Source organism: Heptranchias perlo, chromosome 7, assembly GCF_035084215.1.
Source record: "Heptranchias perlo isolate sHepPer1 chromosome 7, sHepPer1.hap1, whole genome shotgun sequence".
In the NCBI taxonomy this organism is placed as follows: Eukaryota; Metazoa; Chordata; class Chondrichthyes; order Hexanchiformes; family Hexanchidae; genus Heptranchias; species Heptranchias perlo.
Genome location: NC_090331.1, coordinates 63,614,561 through 63,641,427, shown reverse-complemented (window position 1 = coordinate 63,641,427; position 26,867 = coordinate 63,614,561). Strand labels below are relative to the sequence as shown.

The following is a 26,867-nucleotide window of genomic DNA, read 5'->3' as shown; positions in this document are numbered from 1 at the left end:
ACCCGTAAGGCAATACCTGCGTGATGTGCGCCAGACACCATCTTGGTATAGGAGTTAGCGTATGCGCTAACCCCGAACACTGGAAGCATGTAAAGTAGGGAGAAAATGGCTGCAATCAGTGTGCAACGCTGATTTAAAGTGATACACACAATTTTGGATTTTAACGCTCAACTCAACGCACAGTCTTATCCCCGACCATCTAAACTTTTCTAACAGTGCCTGAAGGACCCCCCACCAGTGCTATTTAAAGGGCCATGCAGGTGTTGCAGGTTAGTTGCTGGATTATTGCTTCTGGCTGCCGGAGGAGTAGGAGGTGTTTTTTTGAAGCTCCCTATTCTTATTGAGAGTTCCTACACTACTTTTGAGAGTGCTTTGGCAGGTCTTGCCTTACGGGTCGGGAAACTACAACCCTGGTGGAACAACATTCCTGGCAACCATGGGCGGTCTGCTAGGGCTCCTGTTGGGCATTGAGCATAACTGGGAGCATGCAGGGAGGCCACGCCTAGTGGGTCAAGCTGCGAGGAGACGGAGGACGAGGAGGCGCAGGGCACTGAGCCGGAGGCCCTACCCAATGAGGGCCTTCAGGGATCAATTCTCTTACCTCAACATGACTGAGGAGGATTGCATCCGACGCCTGAGGTTCACCAAGGAAGCCGTCACCGAGATCTGTCAACTGGTGTGGCCACAACTGCAGCCTCAGAGCAGGACGAGGACAGCATTGCCTGTGGCTGTGAAGGTCACCGTGGCACTGAATTTCTACAGCTCAGGATCATTTCAGGCCTCTGCTGGCGACATGTGCAATATCTCGGAGTATGCAGTGCACTGTTGCCTAAGGGAGGTCACAGACACACTGTACCACATGAGGAACAGGTTCATCACCTTTCCTCTCGACATAGACAATCAGAACGAGCGAGCACGGGGACTCGCCCGCATTGCTGGCTTCCCCATGGTGAAGGGTGCCATGGACTGCACACATATTGCCCTGCGTGCCCCGCACATCAACTCAGCCGTCTTCGTCAACTGACAGGGCTTCCACTCTCTCAACGTGCAGCTGGTGTGCGACCACACGCATCGCATCATGGAGGTCGATGCCCGCTACCCTGGGAGCAGTCACGAAGCCTTCGTCATGCGGCAGTCCAACATGCCAGCTATCTTTCATCGGACTCGGCAAGTCAAAGGCTGGCTAGTGGGCGACAAGGGCTATCCCCTCACGACGTGGCTCATGACACCAGTCAGGAATCCACGCACGTGTGCACAGCAGGCCTATAATGAGAGCCATGCTGCCACGCGCAACATCGTGGAGCACACCATTGGCCTCCTCAAACAACGCTTCCGCTGCCTGGACCAGTCTGGAGGAGCCCTGCAGTACTCCCCCGAGTGGGTGGGCAGATTCGTGGTGGCCTGTTGCATGCTGTACAACCTCGTCATCATGAGGGACCAGCCTTTGCCACCAATGACTGCAGAAGATCCTGAGCCAGAGGTGGAAGAGGAAGAGGCTGAGGAGGAGCAGGAGGAGGGGGTGGAGCCGAAAGAGGAGGTGGAGAAGGTGCAAGGGTGCAGCAGGAACCACACGCCTTGTCTGAAAGGGCTCTGCGTGCTCGCCTGGTCAATAATTGGGATTACATCCCCCAACTCACCAACAGTCCTACATTCCCCACCTTTCCCCTCCCACAAGACAATCAAATCACCCTCCATCACATTACACATTGGTGTCCCTCTCAGCTCATTGCATGAATAAAAACCACCACCAAATGCAAAATCAAACTCTCATTTATGGATTAATAAATGAAAATATGCAAACATAACAGAACTATTCACCCTTGTGCATTCCCTTAGTGCCTGTTATCCGTGTGCCTTTACCTATCCTAGTGCTCCTATGAGGTGCTTCCCCAGTGGCTGGAGCATGGGTGGTGGAAGACTGCTGGCTTTCAATGAAGGAACGTCCAGATGGTCTTGGAGGACGACCTCGAGCAGCTCTGGGCCTGGAGGGCCCGGCTTCAGATTGCACCATCTCAGCATGGGCTGCAGAAGTCTGGCCTGGCTGGCCGACAGGCAACAACAGGGGCACTGGCGGAGTGGCGGGGTGGGAGCAGGAATGCTGTCGTCCTGAGAGAGGACAGCAGGTCCGACTGCCATGGCGCCACTGCCACTTTCCCGAGGCAGCGCCTCAGCATTCCTGGTGATCAGCTGGAGTGCTGTGATGCCCTGGAAGCCCCGTTCCACAGTGGTCCCCAGAGCCATGATAGCAGCAGTCTGAGCTGCAAATGCAGCAGTCAGACCTTGGATGGCAGATGTTTGTGCTTTGTGCTGCAATGGATACTGTGACATCAGTAATCAGACGCTGCATCACGGTGGGTTCCACAGGTGCACTGATGGAGGTGACCACCCGTTCCATGTTGGAAAGGATGGGCTCCAAGCTCTGTGCAAAGTCCTGCGCCAAGTTGGAACTGGACTCCTCCATGCCCCTTCTCATTGTGCGCAGGCTTTCTGGCAGGCTTTCCAGTGTCTTCTGTAGCCTGGCCCATCGAAGTCCTCGTCTGACTCCTCTGCAGCAGAACTAGTGAGTAACCTTGCCCTCCGGCGAGTTGGCTCCTGTGGTATCCGTTCCCTCCACCCGACTCCTGCGCAGTTGTGCTCGGTGTCTCACCACGTGCAGATCCCTCCTCTAACCTAACCTCTAAAGGATGCAATGTCAGTCCCTGAGCTGGTGGAAGCAAGTGTCAGATCGAGTGATGGTGTGGCTTCAGTGTCCTCCTCCTCCCCTCCTCCTCCTCTTCCTTGGGTGCCGCCATGTGTTCTTGGATATCTGCAATGACAAAGGGAAACGGGTTGAGTTGTGAAGTGGGGAGAGGGGCAAGTAAGAGGTGTGTGCTGGCAGCATCTGTAGCACATGAGTCAGAAAAAATAATGGGAGGAGGGGGATGTGGAAAAGGAGAAGGATCATTCGATATGCAGAGACCCCCCCCGCCCCTTAGACCAGGACCTCCAGCGTGGCACGTTGTGACGGCTGCAGTGATGGCTCGCCCAATGATCCTGAGCACCGTCTCCTCTAGGGGGGTGAGGACGTGTAGACGTGACCGTCCAGCCTCAGGTCCCTCCTGCTGGCGGGAGTTATACGCCACCTTCTCTTGCAAGGCAGAGGACATTGGGTCAGTGAGTGTTCTGCATGGTGTGTGGGTGATGTGCCTATCATGATCGAATAGCTGTCAGTTTTTGTGACTTGAGTGGTGGTTGTGTGGCCTGCAAGTGTGGTATTATGTGCATGTGAGATGCAGCATTGCGTATGGATGGGTGGTGTTTTGTTGGTGGGTGGGTGGGTGACGGGAGGTTTCGTGCATGGAGTATTGGTGCAGTTGGTAGGATGTGCCACTTGACACTTGCATTCACTCACCTTGACTCGTGTCAAGTCATTAAATTTCTTGCGGCACTGCACCCACATGCGTGCTGCAATGCTCCTCGCATTCACCTCCTGTGCCACGGCCTGCCACTGCCTACGCAGCTGTAGTCTAGACATTCTCCGGCCACCCTGCGGGTACATGGTTGCCCTCCTCTGGTCCACCCCTTCCACCAGGGCCTCCAGAGCATCATCTGAGAATCTTGGTGCCCGCTCTCTTGCTGGTGCAGCTACGCGTGATGCCATTCTCCCTTCTCCTCCTTGGCTGTGTATCTGCCATTAGAAATGTGCCTGCACCTTTAAGTAGTGCAGGCAGCCGATGACATACGCTGTCCATGCCCCATTCTCAACTTCCTCATTCTCCGTGCAGCCTCTCAGCAGCAAGAGATTTCAGGGTAAGTAGCGAATTTCACATGCTGCCTGTGGAGGGTCCGTTCGGCGCGGGGTGGTAGCGCCGTGCTACCATTGCTCAGAATGGACCCTTATCCAATTTTTCCCCCACAAAGTCTTTAGATTTAAAATAATCCCCTAAAAAGCAAACCACCCTGATCAGAATAGATTGGCCAACTAAAATGTAGATTTAAATTTAGTTTTCTTCAATCCTCTCTCTCATTCTCATAAATATGGTGGATTATTTATCAGATTTGCTAAAGCTGAACCCGCTTTGAGAGTTTATTTTTTTTATTCGTCATGGGATGTGGGCGTCGCTGGCGAGGCCAGCATTTATTGCCCATCCTTAATTGCCCTTGAGAAGGTGGTGGTGACTCGCCTTCTTGAACTGCTGCAGTCCGTGTGGTGAAGGTTCTCCCACAGTGCTGTTAGGAAGGGAGTTCCAGGATTTTGATCCAGCGACAATGGAGGAACGACGATATATTTCCAAGTCGGGATGGTGTGTGACTTGGGGGGGAACGTGCAGGTGGTGTTGTTCCCATGTGCCTGCTGCTCTTGTCCTTCTAGGTGGTAGAGGTCGTGGGTTTGGGAGGTGCTGTCGAAGAAGCCTTGGCGAGTTGCTGCAGTGCATCCTGTGGATGGTGCACACTGCAGACATGGTGGGCCGGTGGTGAAGGGAGTGAATGTTTAGGGTGGTGGATGGGGTGCCAATCAAGCGGGCTGCTTTGTCCTGGATGGTGTCGAGCTTCTTGAGTATTGTTGGAGCTGCACTCATCCAGGCAAGTGGACAGTATTCCATCACATTCCTGACTTGTGCCATGTAGTGGTTATTTTTGGTTATTTGGTTTGGGTATAATGGTTGTTTTTCAATAAAAGTCTCCTTTTGCACTTTGGGCTTTGGGGATTTTAATTCCTATAACCAGCTTGCAGTGTTTTTCTTTAGTCAAAAATACGTCAATGTGTATTTTACATTTATACATATTTTCCTTCTTATACTTTAGCCCATTTTGTTTTCTTTCAAAACATTCAAAATAGTAAAACATTTAAATTAACCTTTTGTCTGTGTATTTGTAAAGAAAAGAACTGTTATCCAGTAACTGTAACTCTCTCTAAGTTCCATAATACCACATTCCTAACCCAAACTGTGATCTTTCCAAATGGCTATGGGTTAGCATTTTGTGCATCATATTTGAGTAGATAATTGAAAAGGGATTAAACACTTTTGAAGTTTCCCTAGTTCAGTGAGTGCTACTGTATTAAAAGGGAATGTTGTTGAGGGAAGTATTTTCAGTGTAAAACACTCTCCCTCACGAAGACTGAAAAAAATGCTTCAAACATCTTCTACCACAAAAAGGAATATCTCCTCTAAGGTTGGAGATATTTCAATCAGTCTTTTTTATACTTAGACCAGTATAGTGCGATGCAAGGCTGAAAGACCTGAGTTATAATACATTGTTTATATGCCTAGGGACAGTGAAACGCTGTGCATGCTCCTCTTATCAGCATCAGAATACCGATTATATTTCATGTTAGGTGAGAGCCGATGAGAGTGTTGTTTCTCTGGTAATATTAACAACACTGTATAGTTTTAAAATTTCCCAGGCCAACCAATTGAACTTTCAAAACTTGGCTTTGCACTGGGATATAGTTATTCTGCAGTGAGTGTGAGAATCTTAAGTATAACTGGCTATAACATTTTGGAACTATTACCTGTTTGGCCTGGAAGCAATTTTGTTTTAATTCATATAATGATATTAATAAAATGTAAGGAATCTTACAACACCAGGTTATAGTCCAACAGTTTTATTTGAAAATCACAAGCTTTCGGAGGCTTTTTCCTTCGTCAGGTGAGTGTGGGATTCCTTGAAAGTTACCGCATATATAGTCAGAGAACAATGCCTGGTGATTACAGATAATCTTTCCAACTGCCCGTTATCAAGGCAATCAAAGGAATTGAATAGTGTTCAGACAGAGAGACATTAGATACAAGACTACTGAGTATACAAACGGCCAGAACCAAAGACACAGAGAGAGCGAGAGAGAGAAACATCCGAAAGGAAGAGAAAGAGAGAGAATGACCAGTTGTATTAAAAACAGATAACTTTTTTTCCCGCTGGTGGGGTTACGTGTAGCATGACATGAACCCAAGATCCCGGTTGAGGCCGTCCTCATGGGTGCGGAACTTGGCTATCAATTTCTGCTCGACGATTTTGCGTTGTCGTGTGTTTCGAAGGCTGCCTTGGAGAACGCTTACCCGAAGATCGGTGGCTGAATGTCCTTGACTGCTGAAGTGTTCCCCGACTGGGAGGGAACCCTCCTGTCTGGCAATTGTTGCGCGGTGTCCGTTCATCCGTTGTCGCAGTGTCTGCACGGTCTCGCCAATGTACCATGCCCCGTGCATCCTTTCCTGCAACGTATGAGGTTGACAACGTTGGCCGAGTCACAGGAGTATGAACCATGTACCTGGTGGGTGGTGTCCTCACAAGTGATGGTGGTATCTGTGTCGATGATCTGGCATGTCTTGCAGAGGTTGCCGTGGCAGGGTTGTGTGGTGTCGTGGACGCTGTTCTCCTGAAAGCTGGGTAATTTGCTGCGAACGATGGTCTGTTTGAGGTTGGGTGGCTGTTTGAAGGCGAGTAGTGGAGGTGTGAGGATGGCCTTAGCGAGGTGTTCGTCGTCATCGATGACATGTTGAAGGCTGCGGAGAACAAGGCGTAGTTTCTCCGCTCCGGGGAAGTACTGGACGACGAAGGGTAGTTTGTTGGTTGCGTCCCGTGTTAGTCTTCTGAGGAGGTCTATACGATTTTTCGCTGTGGCCCGTCGGAACTGTCGATCGACGAGTCGAGCATCATATCCCGTTCTTACGAGGACGTCTTTCAGCGTCTGTAGGTGTCCATCACGTTCCTCCTCGTCTGAGCAGATCCTGTGTATTCGCAGGGCCTGTCCATAGGGGATGGCCTCTTTGACGTGGTTAGGGTGGAAGCTGGAAAAGTGGAGCATCGTGCGGTTGTCCGTGGGCTTGCGGTAGAGTGAGGTGCTGAGGTGCCCGTCTTTGATGGAGATTCGTGTGTCCAAGAAAGAAACCGATTCTGAGGGGTAGTCCATGGTGAGCTTGATGGTGGGATGGAATTTGTTGATGTTATCATGTAGTCTCTTCAGTGATTCTTCGCCGTGGGCCTATAGGAAGAAAATGTCGTCGATGTATCTGGTTTATAGCGTTGGTTGGAGGTCCTGTGCAGTGAAGAAGTCGTGCTCGAACTTGTGCATGAAAATGTTGGCGTATTGGGGTGCGAATTTGGTCCCCATGGCTGTGTTTGGGTAAAGAACTGGTTATCAAAGGTGAAGACATTGTGATCCAGGATGAAGCGGATGAGTTGTAGGATGGCGTCTGGAGATTGGCTGTTGTTGGTGTTGAGTACTGAGGCTGTTGCAGCGATGCCGTCATCGTGGGGGATACTGGTGTAGAGTGCCGAGACGTCCATCGTGGTGAGAAGTGTTCCTGGTTCAACTGGTCCGTGGGTGCTGAGTTTTTGTAGGAAGTCTGTAGTGTCACGACAGAAGCTGGGGGTTCCCTGTACGATGGGTTTCAGGATGCCCTCGATGTATCCAGAGAGGTTCTCACACAGGGTTCCATTGCCTGATACGATAGGACGTCCGGGTGTGTTGGCTTTGTGTATCTTTGGGAGGCAGTCGAAGCCTCCCACGCAGGGACTACGTGGGATGAGAGCGCGTAGGATGCTTTCAAGGTCTGGGTCGAAGGTCTTGATCAGTTTGTTGGGCTGGTGGGTGTGTTCTTTGGTCGGGTCTGCGGATAACCGTCTGTAGTGTTCCTGGTTGTCCAGTTGTCGGTATGCTTCTTTGCAATAGTCCATTCTGTTCTGTATGACGATGGCTCCTCCTTTGTCCACTGGTTTGATGACGATGTTGCGGTTGGTCTTGAGAGCGTTGATGGCGTTGCGTTGTGCTCGGGTGACATTCTGGACTGTCTTGTGAGTGCGGCTGATGAATCTGGCATTGACGCATCTCCTGACAGCTTGAGCATACATGTCAAGCTTAGGGCAGCGACCCTCCGGAGGAGTCCAGTTTGACTCTTTCCTCTTCGGTTGCTGTACCGCGGATCCCTCTGTCTGCTGTTCCGGATCATTGATTGTCTCATTGGGTTCGCTGCTGAAATCTTGCGATTTGTGGAAGAATTCCCGGAGCCTCATTCTCCTGATGAATTCCTCTGTGTCCGTCGTGAGACCGATAGGGGTCCATTTTGGTGGTGGGGCAGAAATTGAGCAGTTGGAAAGATTATCTGTAATCACCAGGCATTGTTCTCTGACTATATATGCTGTAACTTTCAAGGAATCCCACACTCACCTGACGAAGGAGAAAGCCTCCGAAAGCTTGTGATTTTCAAATAAAACTGTTGGACTATAACCTGGTGTTGTAAGATTCCTTACATTTGTCCACCCCAGTACATCACCGGCATCTCCACATCATGATATTAATAAAAGGTTAAATTCAGCTTACAAAGGGTTAACTGCGAGAGATCCAACATTTTTAACTTAACATTTGGAACCATTTAAGATGCTAATTAGGAAACAATGGGAAGTCGTTGTGTACATCCTATAGCCGTTCACACCCTGGCTGTTGGATGATTTTCATTCATTATGGAAGTTTAGCTAAACAGACATACATGCCCCATATTTCCAGGGAGGCAGGGATGGTGCAGGTGAGGCTGAAAATGGCCGGAGAACCTGGCAAGGCTGGGGACGTGGAGTTCCTGCTGAACTTAATGGCAGGAACTCGTTACATTTTTTTGTACCGTTTCCCTCCCGGCAGCCACCAAAATTGACAGCCTGGCTGGCGGCCGGGAGGGAATACCAGAGGTGGGAGACTGCAGCCGGAGACCCGGTGATCGGAAGGAGGGAAGGTCAGTGATTGGGGCTGAGGGAGACGATAGCAAATGGGGCTGAGGGGGTCGGCAAACAGGCTGGGGATGGGTGCGAAGTTGGCAAACAGGGCTGGAGGTGAGGGCGAAGTTGGCAAACAGGGCTGGAGGTGGGGGCGAAGTTGGCAAACGGGACTGGGAGGACAGAGAGGCCATGATTGGCAGGGGGGGAGGCCGAAGGTTTCCTTGAGGGGTCGGGTGGAGCACTCCTGCTCCTCCTGGCCCACAAGAAGTGCTGAAAAAGGCACTTACCTTGTGGAGCTGGCAGCTCCCATCTCCCTTTCACTGCCGAGTATCCTGACCCCTGGGAAACCCGCGCAGCAGCAGTGAATTTTAAATCGGGCTCCCGATTGCACTGTGAGAGCCCAATTTAAATATGTTAATTAAGTGCCTCGCCTCTTCATGGTGGGACACTCGGATGCCACAATATCTGCCGCCGTAAAAAAGGCAGTGGGCGCGTGCACGGCGAGTTGGGAACGTGTTCCCCATATTTAAGTCCTAAACCCTTGCCTGCTGTCGGGGGGGGGGGGGCGGGGGGGGAATTGGGGAGATTAATAGCAAGGCCATAGATGCCGTTAGTTTCCAAACCAAGCGGATGGCTTTTCATTCAAGGTGGTAATTTTGATTGGGAGCTCGTAGGACCAATTCCTTGACATTTGGAATTAAGGGACGGGTCAGCGTCTTTGTTTTTCTCTCTCTCGCTATGAAGCACTGAGAAAAACAAAGCGATCTCACTCTCTAGTCAGCCAGGGAGATTGAGGGCCTCCAGATCTAGTATGAACACATACAGCCTATAAACTAGGAAGTCAGGTGCCGGTTAGTTCAGAGACAAATAACTTGTAAGTGAATTTAGCCTAGCATAGTGACGGAAGCACAATTTATTGATATTTTATGGTATAAGGAGTGGTAGGGAATTGATTGAAACTTGCTCTGGAAACTGTATCCTCTTCTCACTACAGTAGTTTTCAGTCCACTTTCTGAAAAGATAGGTGACTGTACATGGTGGCATGTGCCAGATTATAGTATGCAGTATACACAAGGAGTCTATGTTATAATTCTGGGTCACGCTATCATTTAACTAGATACTGGCCAGTAAAGATGTACTCCTAATTGTAGGAGACATGAGGTCCACTTACAGAAGTGACCAGTAATGCTGAGCTTGAAAGAATATCTAGTCCATACCTATGAAATTTGTAATTCTGCCCTTTAAATATAACAGAAGAGAATGTGGTTGAAATTTCTCGTGCTTTTTTAGCGCACTGCTTAGCATGTTTGAGTCAAATTCCTATGTAGCTATTTTAACAAAATTACAAAAATAGTGCACACAGGAATTAGATGTAAGTGTAATAACCTGTGCACTAAAAATAATGTACAGAAGAATATTAACGTCCAGGTTTCCTGCACTTGAACTGTTATATACAATTCTTACAACTATTATATACAGTTCTGTCCACCAGGTGGGGCAATTGTTTATCAGGTTGAAATATTAACAACAGTATAAGATTAAACCTGTGGTAGCCAGAATATAAACTGCAGATGAACTTTCACAATCTATTTTAGAATGACTGCAGCGACTTAGTCATGAGTGTTTTGTAATACACATTGCATCATTTATTTTCCAGTACAGTCCTTTTATCTTTGAAACTGGGTTTTTCTGTAGATGGCTAAAGTTTTCCTGTACCTTTTTGTAGATCCTTTGTTATACAGCTATATTTTATCCTGTGGACCTGTTGTTATTTTCCTGTACAGTATATCCAAGTAACATGATCAGATATTTTAGGTATGTAATTTTGTGTACTCTACATAGGTTTTATAAAATAATCAAAATACATAAGTTTAGCAGTAATATAAAAGAGCAGGTTTGTAATCAGTTTCATAAATTCAATTGACTTTTAGTTCTCTTTTTAGTCATGACATTGCAAAATAAGATTAACACATACTGTTATTGCAGTAATTTTATAAAATAAAATATTAAATCATATGTAGAAAATAAAACACTCAAGTTCCTTTCCATTAGAAGTGAGTTGACGCAGGATTGGTTTAAAGTTGAGGCAATCATGTTTAATGACCCATGTTGAATGACACATGAAGTAAAATATTCAGTTGCCACTTTGTTGGACAGATGATCCATCAGCAATCACATGTGGCAGGATAAGCAACCACGAACTAAGTTTGGATAATAATGATTATTAAGATGCCTATGTATTTTGGGGATTTTTAATTTCCCTCATATTGATTTATAGGTGCAATGAATAATTATTTTCTTCTGGTATCATCGAGAGTTCATGTTCCAGTACTTAATCCTCCATCTGTTTTTGTCTGACTTTATGAAATTAGGAAACTGGCCATCCAAGGACTGTATGTAGTCCACTCGTGAGCCTTTCTATAGGGCTTCTAAGTTTTTGTGTATTTTGGGCCCAATGTTTTCCAGAGATAGACTCTATTGCAATTATTGACAAAGTAAAGTACAGAACCTTTTCACTAAATTCAAAACAACAGGAACTGGCTGACCTTTATCTCTGTCCAGTTAGTAAAACAGTAATTTACAATCTGCTCTACTAAATGCAAAATTATGAAGAGGTTTCATCATTTTCATGTACCTTGAATAGACTGACATGGAATAAATTTTCTTCAAGATTTTCTGTTGGAGTTAAAGCTTATTGTGTACAATATGAAGGCTCTATCTCTCAAATTGAAGAGTGGTAGAAGGGCATAATCCAGGAATATAAAACACAGACCATAAAGATACACACTCAAAACTGTATACCTGTTTGTTTTTCTCTTGTGTTATCAAAGTAAGATTTTAAGATGGGCCACTGCTTAACTCCCTGCAACTTTATGAAAAGTGGGCCTGATCCTGTCCTTCTCTGATATCAAAATATTTATTTCCAGCAGGTGTCACAGGTTGGTGATCAGTAAGAGGAACCCTGGCCAACTTTCTCCTCCCTTACTAAGGATGGTGAACCCAAGCATGGTGTCCCACTCGCTATTGTTAACTCAGCACAGACCTGGAATCGTCCTTATCTATATAGCTTTGCCACTCACTGCACAATCTTGCTGAGTCATGAGTGATCTTTTTGCAGCTCCTTAATTTTGCCTGAAAATTAAAATCCTTCCTCTACATGCTAATGGTTAGTTCAGGACTGCTAATACAGACACCAGAATAAAGTGCGAGCTATCTATTTTAAAGTCTAAGCGGGAAGTCCAGCCCAGAAGAGCATGCAGAGAAAACCTTACATTCGGTAGGAATATAAAAGAAGATAAGATTGCTTTGCCTGTCTGTACCATTATAGTCATTAAATTTGCTGCTGTTCATCTTTCTGAAGGAGGTAATTAATTATTTCATCTAACTCCATGAGGCTTTTTGATCTCTGATAGACTCATCCATTTACTTTCTTCGGTATGCGCTTAAATCTGGCATGTCTTGGATTTAATTTAAATCTTTTGTCCTCATTTCATTCGATAATCATGAGATTTTTAACATTTATTTTCATTTCATTTTTTATTTCTCGTTAACAAATTCTCCTTTATAGCAAAGGCAAGACCTAGTTGTACCATAAAATGGTCTTGATTACTGTGCAGTTTTCCTACCTTCCTCATTTTTGCTTTCTTTTGTGGATTTATGAGATTTTGTGCTTATTTATGGCTGGATCTGAACATAGAAATCAGACAAAGGTCTTGATGTGTAGATAATTCTCATATGACACAGCCCTTCAAAATTCAGTTCAGCACAAACCTTTTAAAAACACTCATGAGGTATACAATAACAGGGAAACTTCAGCTGAGCACCCACACTTAAAACGCTTGTGTGGAAACCCAAAACTATTTCTCCCCATTTGTCTTCTTCCCTGACCTTTATTCCAAAGAAGACTAGGAATTACAGGTAGCTGAGTATATGGCATGTCAAGAACCTGGGTAAGGGCATGTCAAGAACCTGGGTAAAGGCATGTCAAGAAACTGGGTAAAGGCATGTCAAGAACCTGAGTAAAGGCACGACAAGAACCTGGGTACAAGGCATGACAGGAACCTGGGTACAAGGCACGACAAGAACCTGGGTAAAGGCACGTCAAGAACCTGGGTACAAGGCTCGACAGGAACCTGGGTACAAGGCAGGACAGGAACCTGGGTACAAGGCACGACAAGAACCTGGGTAAAGGCACGTCAAGAACCTGGGTACAAGGCTCGACAGGAACCTGGGTACAAGGCAGGACAGGAACCTGGGTACAAGGCACGACAAGAACCTGGGTAAAGGCACATCAAGAACCTGGGTAAAGGCATGTCAAGAACCTGGGTACAAGGCACGACGAGAACCTGGGTAAAGGCACGACAAGAACCTGGGTAAAGGCATGTCAAGAACCTGGGTACAAGGCACGACAAGAACCTGGGTAAAGGCACGACAAGAACCTGGGTACAAGGCACGACAAGAACATGGGTAAAGGCACGACAGGAACCTGGGTAAAGGCACGACAAGAACCTGGGTAAAGGCACGACAAGAACCTGGGTAAAGGCACGTCAAGAACCTGGGTAAAGGCACGACAGGAACCTGGGTAAAGGCAAGACAAGAACCTGGGTAAAGGCACGACAAGAACCCGGGTACAAGGCACATCAAGAACCTGGGTAAAGTTACGACAGGAACCTGGGTACAAGGCACGTCAAGAACCTGGGTACAAGGCACGACAGGAACCCGGGTAAAGGCACGACAGGAACCTGGGTAAAGGCACGTCAAGAAGCTGGGTAAAGGCACGACAGGAACCTGGGTACAAGGCACGACAGGAACCTGGGTACAAGGCACGACAGCAACCTGGGTAAAGGCACGACAAGAACCTGGGTACAAGGCACGACAAGAACCCGGGTACAAGGCACGACAAGAACCCGGGTACAAGGCACGACAAGAACCTGGGTAAAGGCACGACAGGAACCTGGGTACAAGGCACGACAGGAACCCGGGTAAAGGCACGACAAGAACCCGGGTAAAGGCACGACAGGAACCCGGGTACAAGGCACGACAAGAACCTGGGTAAAGGCACGACAGGAACCTGGGTAAAGGCACAACAAGAACCTGGGTAAAGGCACGACAGGAACCTGGGTAAAGGCACGACAAGAACCCGGGTACAAGGTACGACAAGAACCTGGGTAAAGGCACGACAGGAACCTGGGTAAAGGCACGACAGGAACCTGGGTAAAGGCACGTCAAGAACCTGGGTAAAGGCACGACAAGAACCCGGGTAAAGGCACGACAGGAACCTGGGTACAAGGCACGACAGGAACCTGGGTAAAGGCACGACAGGAACCTGGGTAAAGGCACGACAGGAACCTGGGTAAAGGCACGTCAAGAACCCGGGTACAAGGCACGACAGGAACCCGGGTAAAGGCACGTCAAGAACCCGGGTACAAGGCACGACAGGAACCTGGGTAAAGGCACGACAGGAACCTGGGTACAAGGCATTACAAGAACCTGGATAAAGGCACGACAAGAACCTGGATAAAGGCACGACAAGAACCTGGAAAAAGGCACGACAAGAACCTGGGTACAAGGCATGACAAGAACCTGGATAAAGGCACGTCAATAACCTGGATAAAGGCACGTCAAGAACCTGGAAAAAGGCACGACAAGAACCTGGAAAAAGGCACGACAAGAACCTGGGTAAACGCACGACAAGAACCTGGGTAAAGGCACGACAAGAACCTTGGTACAAGGCACTTCAAGAACCTGGGTAAAGGCACGACAAGAACCCGGGTACAAGGCACGACAGGAACCTGGGTAAAGGCACGTCAAGAACCCGGGTACAAGGCACGACAGGATCCCGGGTACAAGGCACGACAAGAACCTGGGTACAAGGCACGACAAGAACCTGGGTACAAGGCACGACAAGAACCCGGGTACAAGGCACGACAAGAACCTGGGTACAAGGCACGACAGTAACCCGGGTAAAGGCACGACAAGAACCCGGGTACAAGGCACGATAAGAACCCGGGTACAAGGCACGACAAGAACCCGGGTACAAGGCACGACAGGAACCTGGGTACAAGGCACGACAAGAACCTGGGTAAAGTTACGACAAGAACCCGGGTACAAGGCACGACAAGAACCTGGGTAAAGGCATGTCAAGAACCTGAGTAAAGGCACGACAAGAACCTGGGTACAAGGCATGACAGGAACCTGGGTACAAGGCACGACAAGAACCTGGGTAAAGGCACGTCAAGAACCTGGGTACAAGGCTCGACAGGAACCTGGGTACAAGGCAGGACAGGAACCTGGGTACAAGGCACGACAAGAACCTGGGTAAAGGCACATCAAGAACCTGGGTAAAGGCATGTCAAGAACCTGGGTACAAGGCACGACAAGAACCTGGGTAAAGGCACGACAAAAACCTGGGTAAAGGCACGTCAAGAACCTGGGTACAAGGCACGACAAGAACCTGGGTAAAGGCACGACAAGAACCTGTGTACAAGGCACGACATGAACATGGGTAAAGGCACGACAGGAACCTGGGTAAAGGCACGACAAGAACCTGGGTAAAGGCACGACAGGAACCTGGGTAAAGGCAAGACAAGAACCTGGGTAAAGGCACGACAAGAACCCGGGTACAAGGCACGTCAAGAACCTGGGTAAAGTTACGACAGGAACCTGGGTACAAGGCACGTCAAGAACCTGGGTACAAGGCACGACAGGAACCCGGGTAAAGGCACGACAGGAACCTGGGTAAAGGCACGTCAAGAAGCTGGGTAAAGGCACGACAGGAACCTGGGTACAAGGCACGACAGGAACCTGGGTACAAGGCACGACAGCAACCTGTGTAAAGGCACGATAAGAACTTGGGTACAAGGCACGACAAGAACCCGGGTACAAGGCACGACAAGAACCCGGGTACAAGGCACGACAAGAACCCGGGTACAAGGCACGACAAGAACCTGGGTAAAGGCACGACAGGAACCTGGGTACAAGGCACGACAGGAACCCGGGTAAAGGCACGACAAGAACCCGGGTAAAGGCACGACAGGAACCCGGGTACAAGGCACGACAAGAACCTCGGTAAAGGCACGACAGGAACCTGGGTAAAGGCACAACAAGAACCTGGGTAAAGGCACGACAGGAACCTGGGTAAAGGCACGACAAGAACCCGGGTACAAGGCACGACAAGAACCTGGGTAAAGGCACGACAGGAACCTGGGTAAAGGCACGACAGGAACCTGGGTAAAGGCACGTCAAGAACCTGGGTAAAGGCACGACAAGAACCCGGGTAAAGGCACGACAGGAACCTGGGTAAAGGCACGTCAAGAACCCGGGTACAAGGCACGACAGGATCCCGGGTACAAGGCACGACAGGAACCTGGGTACAAGGCACGACAAGAACCTGGGTACAAGGCACGACAAGAACCCGGGTACAAGGCACGACAAGAACCCGGGTACAAGGCACGACAGTAACCCGGGTAAAGGCACGACAAGAACCCGGGTACAAGGCACGACAAGAACCCGGGTACAAGGCACGACAAGAACCCGGGTACAAGGCACGACAGGAACCTGGGTACAAGGCACGACAAGAACCTGGGTAAAGTTACGACAAGAACCCGGGTACAAGGCACGACAAGAACCTGGGTAAAGTTACGACAAGAACCTGGGTACAAGGCACGACAAGAACCTGGGTAAAGGCACGTCAAGAACCTGGGTACAAGGCACGTCAAGAACCTGGGTAAAAGGCACGAAAGGAACCTGGGGAAAGGCACGACAAGAACCTGGGTAAAGGCACGTCAAGAACCTGGGTACAAGGCACGTCAAGAACCTGGATAAAGGCACGTCAAGAACCTGGGTAAAAGGCACGACAGGAACCTGGGTACAAGGCACGTCAAGAACCTGGGTACAAGGCACGTCAAGAACCTGGATAAAGGCACATCAAGAACCTGGGTACAAGGCACGACAGGAATCTGGGTAAAGGCACGACAAGAACCTGGGTAAAGGCACGTCAAGAACCTGGGTAAAGCCACGACAAGAACCTGGGTACAAGGCACGACAAGAACCTGGGTAAAGGCACGTCAAGAACCTGGATACAAGGCACGACAGGAACCTGGGTACAAGGCACGACAAGAACCTGGGTAAAGGCACGTCAAGAACCTGGGTACAAGGCACGTTAGGAACCTGGGGAAAGGCACGACAAGAACCTGGGTAAAGGCACGTCAAGAACCTGGGTACAAGGCACGACAAGAACCTGGGTAAAGCCACGACAAGAACCTGGGTACAAGGCACGACAAGAACCTGGGTAAAGGCACGTCAAGAACCTGGATAAAGGCACGTCAAGAACCTGGGTACAAGGCACGACAAGAACCTGGGGAAAGGCACGACAAGAACCTGGGTAAAGGCACGACAGGAACCTGGGTAAAGGCACGTCAAGAACCTGGGTACAAGGCACGACAAGAACCTGGGTAAAGGCAAGTCAAGAACCTGGGTACAAGGCACGTCAAGAACCTGGATAAAGGCACGTCAAGAACCTGGGTACAAGGCATGACAGGAACCTGGGTAAAGGCACGTCAAGAACCCGGGTAAAGGCACGTCAAGAACCTGGGTACAAGGCACGACAGGAACCTGGGTACAAGGCACGTCAAGAACCTGGATAAAGGCACGTCAAGAACCTGGGTACAAGGCAGGACAGGAACCTGGGTAAAGGCACGACAAGAACCTGGGTAAAGGCACGTCAAGAACCTGGGTAAAGCCACGACAAGAACCTGGGTACAAGGCACGACAAGAACCTGGGTAAAGGCACGTCAAGAACCTGGGTACAAGGCACGACAGGAACCTGGGTAAAGGCACGTCAAGAACCTGGGTACAAGGCACGACAAGAACCTGGGTAAAGGCACGACAGGAACCTGGGTAAAGGCACGTCAAGAACCTGGGTACAAGGCACGTCAAGAACCTGGGTACAAGGCACGATAGGAACCTGGGTAAAGGCACGACAAGAACCTGGGTAAAGGCACGACAAGAACCTGGGTAAAGGCACGACAGGAACCTGGGTACAAGGCACGTCAAGCACCTGGGTAAAGGCACGACAGGAAACTGGGTAAAGGCACGACAGGAACCTGGGTACAAGGCACGACAAGAACCTGGATAAAGGCACGACAGGAACCTGGGTAAAGGCACGACAAGAACCTGGGTAAAGGCACAACAAGAACCCGGGTACAAGGCACGACAAGAACCTGGATAAAGGCACGACAGGAACCAAGGTAAAGGCACGTCAAGAACCTGGATAAAGGCATGACAAGAACCTGGATAAAGGCACGTCAAGAACCTGGAAAAAGGGACGACAAGAACCTGGATAAAGTCACGACAGGAACCTGGGTAAAGGCACGACAAGAACCTGGGTAAAGGCGTGACAAGAACCTGGGTACAAGGCACGACAGGAACCTGGGTAAAGGCACGACAAGAACCTGGGTAAAGGCACGACAAGAACCTGGGTAAAGGCACGACAAGAACCGGGGTAAAGGCACGACAAGAACCTGGGTAAAGGCACGACAAGAACCCGGGTACAAGGCACGACAAGAACCTGGGTACAAGGCACGACAAGAACCTGGGTAAAGGCACGTCAAGAACCTGGGTAAAGGCACGACAAGAACCTGGGTACAAGGCACGACAGGAACCTGGGTAAAGGCACGTCAAGAACCTGGGTAAAGGCACGACAACAACCTGGGTACAAGGCACGACAGGAACCTGGGTCAAGGAACGACAAGAACCTGGGTACAAGGCACGACAGGAACCTGGGTACAAGGCACGACAAGAACGTGGGTAAAGGCACGACAAGAACCTGGGTAAAGGCACGACAAGAACCTGGGTAAAGGCACGACAAGAACCTGGGTACAAGGCACGACAGGAACCTGGGTACAAGGCACGACAAGAACCTGGGTAAAGGCACGTTAAGAACCCGGGTACAAGGCACGACAGGAACCTGGGTACAAGGCACGACAGGAACCTGGGTAAAGGCACGACTGGAACCTGGGTAAAGGCACGACAAGAACCTGGGTAAAGGCACGACAAGAACCCGGGTACAAGGCACGACAAGAACCTGGATAAAGGCACGACAAGAACCTGGGTAAAGGCACGACAGGAACGTGGGTACAAGGCACGACAAGAACCTGGGTACAAGGCACGACAGGAACCTGGGTAAAGGCACGACAGAAACGTGGGTTCAAGGCACGACAAGAACCTGGGTACAAGGCACGACAGGAACCTGGGTAAAGGCACGACAGGAACCTGGATAAAGGCACGTCAAGAACGTGGGTAAAGGCACGACAAGAACCTGGGTAAAGGCACGACAAGAACCTGGGTAAAGGCACGACAAGAACCTGGGTAAAGGCACGACAGGATCGTGGGTACAAGGCACGACAAGAACCTGGGTACAAGGCACGACAAGAACCTGGGTAAAGGCACGACAAGAACCTGGGTAAAGGCACGTCAAGAACCTGGGTACAAGGCACGTCAAGAACCTGGATAAAGGCACGTCAAGAACCTGGGTACAAGGCACGACAGGAACCTGGGTAAAGGCACGTCAAGAACCCGGGTAAAGGCACATCAAGAACCTGGGTACAAGGCACGACAGGAACCTGGGTACAAGGCACGTCAAGAACCTGGATAAAGGCACGTCAAGAACCTGGGTACAAGGCACGACAGGAACCTGGGTAAAGGCACGAAAAGAACCTGGGTAAAGGCACGTCAAGAACCTGGGTAAAGCCACGACAAGAACCTGGGTACAAGGCACGACAAGAACCTGGGTAAAGGCACGTCAAGAACCTGGGTACAAGGCACGACAGGAACCTGGGTAAAGGCACGTCAAGAACCTGGGTACAAGGCACGACAAGAACCTGGGTAAAGGCACGACAGGAACCTGGGTAAAGGCACGTCAAGAACCTCGGTACAAGGCATGACAAGAACCTGGGTAAAGGCACGTCAAGAACCTGGGTACAAGGCACGATAGGAACCTGGGTAAAGGCACGACAAGAACCTGGGTAAAGGCACGACAAGAACCTGGGTAAAGGCACGACAGGAACCTGGGTACAAGGCACGTCAAGAACCTGGGTAAAGGCACGACAGGAACCTGGGTAAAGGCACGACAGGAACCTGGGTACAAGGCACGACAAGAACCTGGATAAAGGCACGACAGGAACCTGGGTAAAGGCACGACAAGAACCTGGGTAAAGGCACAACAAGAACCCGGGTACAAGGCACGACAAGAACCTGGGTACAAGGCACGACAAGAACCTGGGTAAAGGCACAACAAGAACCCGGGTACAAGGCACGACAACAACCTGGATAAAGGCACGACAAGAACCTGGGTAAAGGCACAACAAGAACCTGGGTAAAGGCACAACAAGAACCCGGGTACAAGGCACGACAAGAACCTGGGTAAAGGCACAACAAGAACCCGGGTACAAGGCACGACAAGAACCTGGATAAAGGCACGACAGGAACCTGGGTAAAGGCACGACAAGAACCTGGGTAAAAGCACGACAAGAACCGGGGTAAAGGCACGACAAGAACATGGGTAAAGGCACAACAAGAACCTGGATAAAGTCACGACAGGAACCTGGGTAAAGGCACGACAAGAACCTGGGTAAAGGCATGACAAGAACCTGGGTACAAGGCACGACAGGAACCTGGCTAAAGGCACGACAAGAACCTGGGTAAAGGCACGACAAGAACCTGGGTAAAGGCACGACATGAACCGGGGTAAAGGCACGACAAGAACCTGGGTAAAGGCACGACAAGAACCCGGGTACAAGGCACGACAAGAACCTGGGTACAAGGCACGACAAGAACCTGGGTAAAGGCACGTCAAGAACCTGGGTAAAGGCACGACAAGAACCTGGGTACAAGGCACGACAGGAACCTGGGTAAAGGCACGTCAAGAACCTGGGTAAAGGCACGACAACAACCTGGGTACAAGGCACGACAGGAACCTGGGTCAAGGAACGACAAGAACCTGGGTAAAGGCACGACAAGAACCTGGATAAAGGCACGACAAGAACCTGGGTAAAGGCACGACAAGAACCTGGGTACAAGGCACGACAGGAACCTGGGTACAAGGCACGACAAGAACCTGGGTAAAAGGCACGACAAGAACCTGGGTAAAGGCACGTTAAGAACCCGGGTACAAGGCACGACAGGAACCTGGGTACAAGGCACGACAGGAACCTGGGTAAAGGCACGACTGGAACCTGGGTAAAGGCACGACAAGAACCTGGGTAAAGGCACGACAAGAACCCGGGTACAAGGCACGACAAGAACCTGGGTACAAGGCACGACAGGAACCTGGGTAAAGGCACGACTGGAACCTGGGTAAAGGCACGACAAGAACCTGGGTAAAGGCACGACAAGAACCCGGGTACAAGGCACGACAAGAACCTGGATAAAGGCACGACAAGAACCTGGGTAAAGGCACGACAGGAACGTGGGTACAAGGCACGACAAGAACCTGGGTACAAGGCACGACAGGAACCTGGGTAAAGGCACGACAGAAACGTGGGTGCAAGGCACGACAAGAACCTGGGTACAAGGCACGACAGGAACCTGGGTAAAGGCACGACAGGAACCTGGATAAAGGCACGTCAAGAACGTGGGTAAAGGCACGACAAGAACCTGGGTAAATGCACGACAAGAACCTGGGTAAAGGCACGACAAGAACCTGGGTAAAGGCACGACAGGATCGTGGGTACAAGGCACGACAAGAACCTGGGTACAAGGCACGACAAGAACCTGGGTAAAAGCACGACAAGAACCTGGGTAAAGGCACGTCAAGAACCTGGGTACAAGGCACGTCAAGAACCTGGATAAAGGCACGTCAAGAACCTGGGTACAAGGCACGACAGGAACCTGGGTAAAGGCACGTCAAGAACCCGGGTAAAGGCACGTCAAGAACCTGGGTACAAGGCACGACAGGAACCTGGGTACAAGGCACGTCAAGAACCTGGATAAAGGCACGTCAAGAACCTGGGTACAAGGCACGACAGGAACCTGGGTAAAGGCACGACAAGAACCTGGGTAAAGGCACGTCAAGAACCTGGGTAAAGCCACGACAAGAACCTGGGTACAAGGCACGACAAGAACCTGGGTAAAGGCACGTCAAGAACCTGGGTACAAGGCACGACAGGAACCTGGGTAAAGGCACGTCAAGAACCTGGGTACAAGGCACGACAAGAACCTGGGTAAAGGCACGACAGGAACCTGGGTAAAGGCACGTCAAGAACCTGGGTACAAGGCATGACAAGAACCTGGGTAAAGGCACGTCAAGAACCTGGGTACAAGGCACGATAGGAACCTGGGTAAAGGCACGACAAGAACCTGGGTAAAGGCACGACAAGAACCTGGGTAAAGGCACGACAGGAACCTGGGTACAAGGCACGTCAAGAACCTGGGTAAAGGCACGACAGGAACCTGGGTAAAGGCACGACAGGAACCTGGGTACAAGGCACGACAAGAACCTGGATAAAGGCACGACAGGAACCTGGGTAAAGGCACGACAAGAACCTGGGTAAAGGCACAACAAGAACCCGGGTACAAGGCACGACAAGAACCTGGGTACAAGGCACGACAAGAACCTGGGTAAAGGCACAACAAGAACCCGGGTACAAGGCACGACAACAACCTGGATAAAGGCACGACAAGAACCTGGGTAAAGGCACAACAAGAACCTGGGTAAAGGCACAACAAGAACCCGGGTACAAGGCACGACAAGAACCTGGGTAAAGGCACAACAAGAACCCGGGTACAAGGCACGACAAGAACCTGGATAAAGGCACGACAGGAACCTGGGTAAAGGCACGACAAGAACCTGGGTAAAAGCACGACAAGAACCGGGGTAAAGGCACAACAAGAACCTGGGTAAAGGCACGACAAGAACCCGGGTACAAGGCACGACAAGAACCTGGGTACAAGGCACGACAAGAACCTGGGTAAAGGCACGTCAAGAACCTGGGTAAAGGCACGACAAGAACCTGGGTACAAGGCACGACAGGAACCTGGGTAAAGGCACGTCAAGAACCTGGGTAAAGGCACGACAAGAACCTGGGTACAAGGCACGAGAGGAACCTGGGTCAAGGCACGACAAGAACCTGGGTAAAGGCACGACAAGAACCTGGGTAAAGGAACGACAAGAACCTGGGTACAAGGCACGACAGGAACCTGGGTACAAGGCACGACAAGAACCTGGGTACAAGGCACGACAAGAACCTGGGTAAAGGCACGTTAAGAACCCGGGTACAAGGCACGACAGGAACCTGGGTACAAGGCACTACAGGAACCTGGGTAAAGGCACGACTGGAACCTGGGTAAAGGCACGACAAGAACCTGGGTAAAGGCACGACAGTAACCCGGGTACAAGGCACGACAAGAACCTGGATAAAGGCACGACAGGAACGTGGGTACAAGGCACGACAAGAACCTGGGTACAAGGCACGTCAGGAACCTGGGTAAAGGAACGACAGGAACGTGGGTACAAGGCACGACAAGAACCTGGGTACAAGGCACGACAGGAACCTGGGTAAAGGCACGACAGGAACCTGGATAAAGGCACGTCAAGAACGTGGGTAAAGGCACGACAAGAACCTGGGTAAAGGCACGACAAGAACCTGGGTAAAGGCACGACAAGAACCTGGGTACAAGGCACGACAGGAACCTGGGTACAAGGCACGACAAGAACCTGGGTACAAGGCACGACAAGAACCTGGGTAAAGGCACGTTAAGAACCCGGGTACAAGGCACGACAGGAACCTGGGTACAAGGCACGACAGGAACCTGGGTAAAGGCACGACTGGAACCTGGGTAAAGGCACGACAAGAACCTGGGTAAAGGCACGACAGGAACCCGGGTACAAGGCACGACAAGAACCTGGATAAAGGCACGACAGGAACGTGGGTACAAGGCACGACAAGAACCTGGGTACAAGGCACGACAGGAACCTGGGTAAAGGCACGACAGGAACGTGGGTACAAGGCACGACAAGAACCTGGGTACAAGGCACGACAGGAACCTGGGTAAAGGCACGACAGGAACCTGGATAAAGGCACGTCAAGAACGTGGGTAAAGGCACGACAAGAACCTGGGTACAAGGCACGACAAGAACCTGGGTAAAGGCACGACAAGAACCTGGGTAAAGGCACGACAGGAACGTGGGTACAAGGCACGACAAGAACCTGGGTACAAGGCACGACAAGAACCTGGGTAAAGGCACGACAAGAACCTGGGTAAAGGCACGACTGAAACCTGGGTGCAAGGCACGACAAGAACCTGGGTAAAGGCACAACAAGAACCTGGGTAAAGGCACGACAGGAACCTGGGTAAAGGCATGACAAGAACCGGGGTAAAGGCACGACAAGAACCTGGGTACAAGGCATGACAGGAACCTGGGTAAAGGCACGACAAGAACCTGGGTACAAGGCACGACAAGAACGTGGGTAAAGGCACGACAAGAACCTGGGTAAAGGCACGTCAAGAACCTGGGTACAAGGCACGACAAGAACCTGGGTAAAGGCACGACAGGAACCTGGGTAAAGGCACGTCAAGAACCTGGGTACAAGGCATGACAAGAACCTGGGTAAAGGCACGTCAAGAACCTGGGTACAAGGCACGATAGGAACCTGGGTAAAGGCACGACAAGAACCTGGGTAAAGGCACGACAAGAACCTGGGTAAAGGCACGACAGGAACCTGGGTACAAGGCACGTCAAGAACCTGGGTAAAGGCACGACAGGAACCTGGGTAAAGGCACGACAGGAACCTGGGTACAAGGCACGACAAGAACCTGGATAAAGGCACGACAGGAACCTGGGTAAAGGCACGACAAGAACCTGGGTAAAGGCACAACAAGAACCCGGGTACAAGGCACGACAAGAACCTGGGTACAAGGCACGACAAGAACCTGGGTAAAGGCACAACAAGAACCCGGGTACAAGGCACGACAACAACCTGGATAAAGGCACGACAAGAACCTGGGTAAAGGCACAACAAGAACCTGGGTAAAGGCACAACAAGAACCCGGGTACAAGGCACGACAAGAACCCGGGTACAAGGCACGACAAGAACCTGGGTAAAGGCACAACAAGAACCCGGGTACAAGGCACGACAACAACCTGGATAAAGGCACGACAAGAACCTGGGTAAAGGCACAACAAGAACCTGGGTAAAGGCACAACAAGAACCCGGGTACAAGGCACGACAAGAACCTGGGTAAAGGCACAACAAGAACCCGGGTACAAGGCACGACAAGAACCTGGATAAAGGCACGACAGGAACCTGGGTAAAGGCACGACAAGAACCTGGGTAAAAGCACGACAAGAACCGGGGTAAAGGCACAACAAGAACCTGGGTAAAGGCACGACAAGAACCCGGGTACAAGGCACGACAAGAACCTGGGTACAAGGCACGACAAGAACCTGGGTAAAGGCACGTCAAGAACCTGGGTAAAGGCACGACAAGAACCTGGGTACAAGGCACGACAGGAACCTGGGTAAAGGCACGACAGGAACCTGGATAAAGGCACGTCAAGAACGTGGGTAAAGGCACGACAAGAACCTGGGTAAATGCACGACAAGAACCTGGGTAAAGGCACGACAAGAACCTGGGTAAAGGCACGACAGGATCGTGGGTACAAGGCACGACAAGAACCTGGGTACAAGGCACGACAAGAACCTGGGTAAAAGCACGACAAGAACCTGGGTAAAGGCACGTCAAGAACCTGGGTACAAGGCACGTCAAGAACCTGGATAAAGGCACGTCAAGAACCTGGGTACAAGGCACGACAGGAACCTGGGTAAAGGCACGTCAAGAACCCGGGTAAAGGCACGTCAAGAACCTGGGTACAAGGCACGACAGGAACCTGGGTACAAGGCACGTCAAGAACCTGGATAAAGGCACGTCAAGAACCTGGGTACAAGGCACGACAGGAACCTGGGTAAAGGCACGACAAGAACCTGGGTAAAGGCACGTCAAGAACCTGGGTAAAGCCACGACAAGAACCTGGGTACAAGGCACGACAAGAACCTGGGTAAAGGCACGTCAAGAACCTGGGTACAAGGCACGACAGGAACCTGGGTAAAGGCACGTCAAGAACCTGGGTACAAGGCACGACAAGAACCTGGGTAAAGGCACGACAGGAACCTGGGTAAAGGCACGTCAAGAACCTGGGTACAAGGCATGACAAGAACCTGGGTAAAGGCACGTCAAGAACCTGGGTACAAGGCACGATAGGAACCTGGGTAAAGGCACGACAAGAACCTGGGTAAAGGCACGACAAGAACCTGGGTAAAGGCACGACAGGAACCTGGGTACAAGGCACGTCAAGAACCTGGGTAAAGGCACGACAGGAACCTGGGTAAAGGCACGACAGGAACCTGGGTACAAGGCACGACAAGAACCTGGATAAAGGCACGACAGGAACCTGGGTAAAGGCACGACAAGAACCTGGGTAAAGGCACAACAAGAACCCGGGTACAAGGCACGACAAGAACCTGGGTACAAGGCACGACAAGAACCTGGGTAAAGGCACAACAAGAACCCGGGTACAAGGCACGACAACAACCTGGATAAAGGCACGACAAGAACCTGGGTAAAGGCACAACAAGAACCTGGGTAAAGGCACAACAAGAACCCGGGTACAAGGCACGACAAGAACCTGGGTAAAGGCACAACAAGAACCCGGGTACAAGGCACGACAAGAACCTGGATAAAGGCACGACAGGAACCTGGGTAAAGGCACGACAAGAACCTGGGTAAAAGCACGACAAGAACCGGGGTAAAGGCACAACAAGAACCTGGGTAAAGGCACGACAAGAACCCGGGTACAAGGCACGACAAGAACCTGGGTACAAGGCACGACAAGAACCTGGGTAAAGGCACGTCAAGAACCTGGGTAAAGGCACGACAAGAACCTGGGTACAAGGCACGACAGGAACCTGGGTAAAGGCACGTCAAGAACCTGGGTAAAGGCACGACAAGAACCTGGGTACAAGGCACGAGAGGAACCTGGGTCAAGGCACGACAAGAACCTGGGTAAAGGCACGACAAGAACCTGGGTAAAGGAACGACAAGAACCTGGGTACAAGGCACGACAGGAACCTGGGTACAAGGCACGACAAGAACCTGGGTACAAGGCACGACAAGAACCTGGGTAAA

The 26,867-nt window shown here is 50.5% G+C and overlaps 1 protein-coding gene across 6 annotated transcripts in view; it reads left to right on the top strand.

Moving 5' to 3' along the window:
• The window catches only part of zgc:136439 (uncharacterized protein LOC678627 homolog), a 52,275-nt gene extending 40,248 nt beyond the window's left edge, over window positions 1-12,027 (top strand). For 5 of the 6 annotated variants that reach the window (XM_067987720.1, XM_067987719.1, XM_067987714.1 and 2 more), the window contains exon 9: window positions 11,613-12,027. In XM_067987720.1, the coding sequence (XP_067843821.1) occupies window positions 11,613-11,781 (169 nt within the window). In that variant the 3' untranslated portion in view covers window positions 11,782-12,027. The remainder of the gene's footprint in view (window positions 1-11,612) is intronic. The other variant, XM_067987715.1, reaches the window with a different exon arrangement.
• The last annotated feature ends 14,840 nt before the right edge of the window (window positions 12,028-26,867 follow it).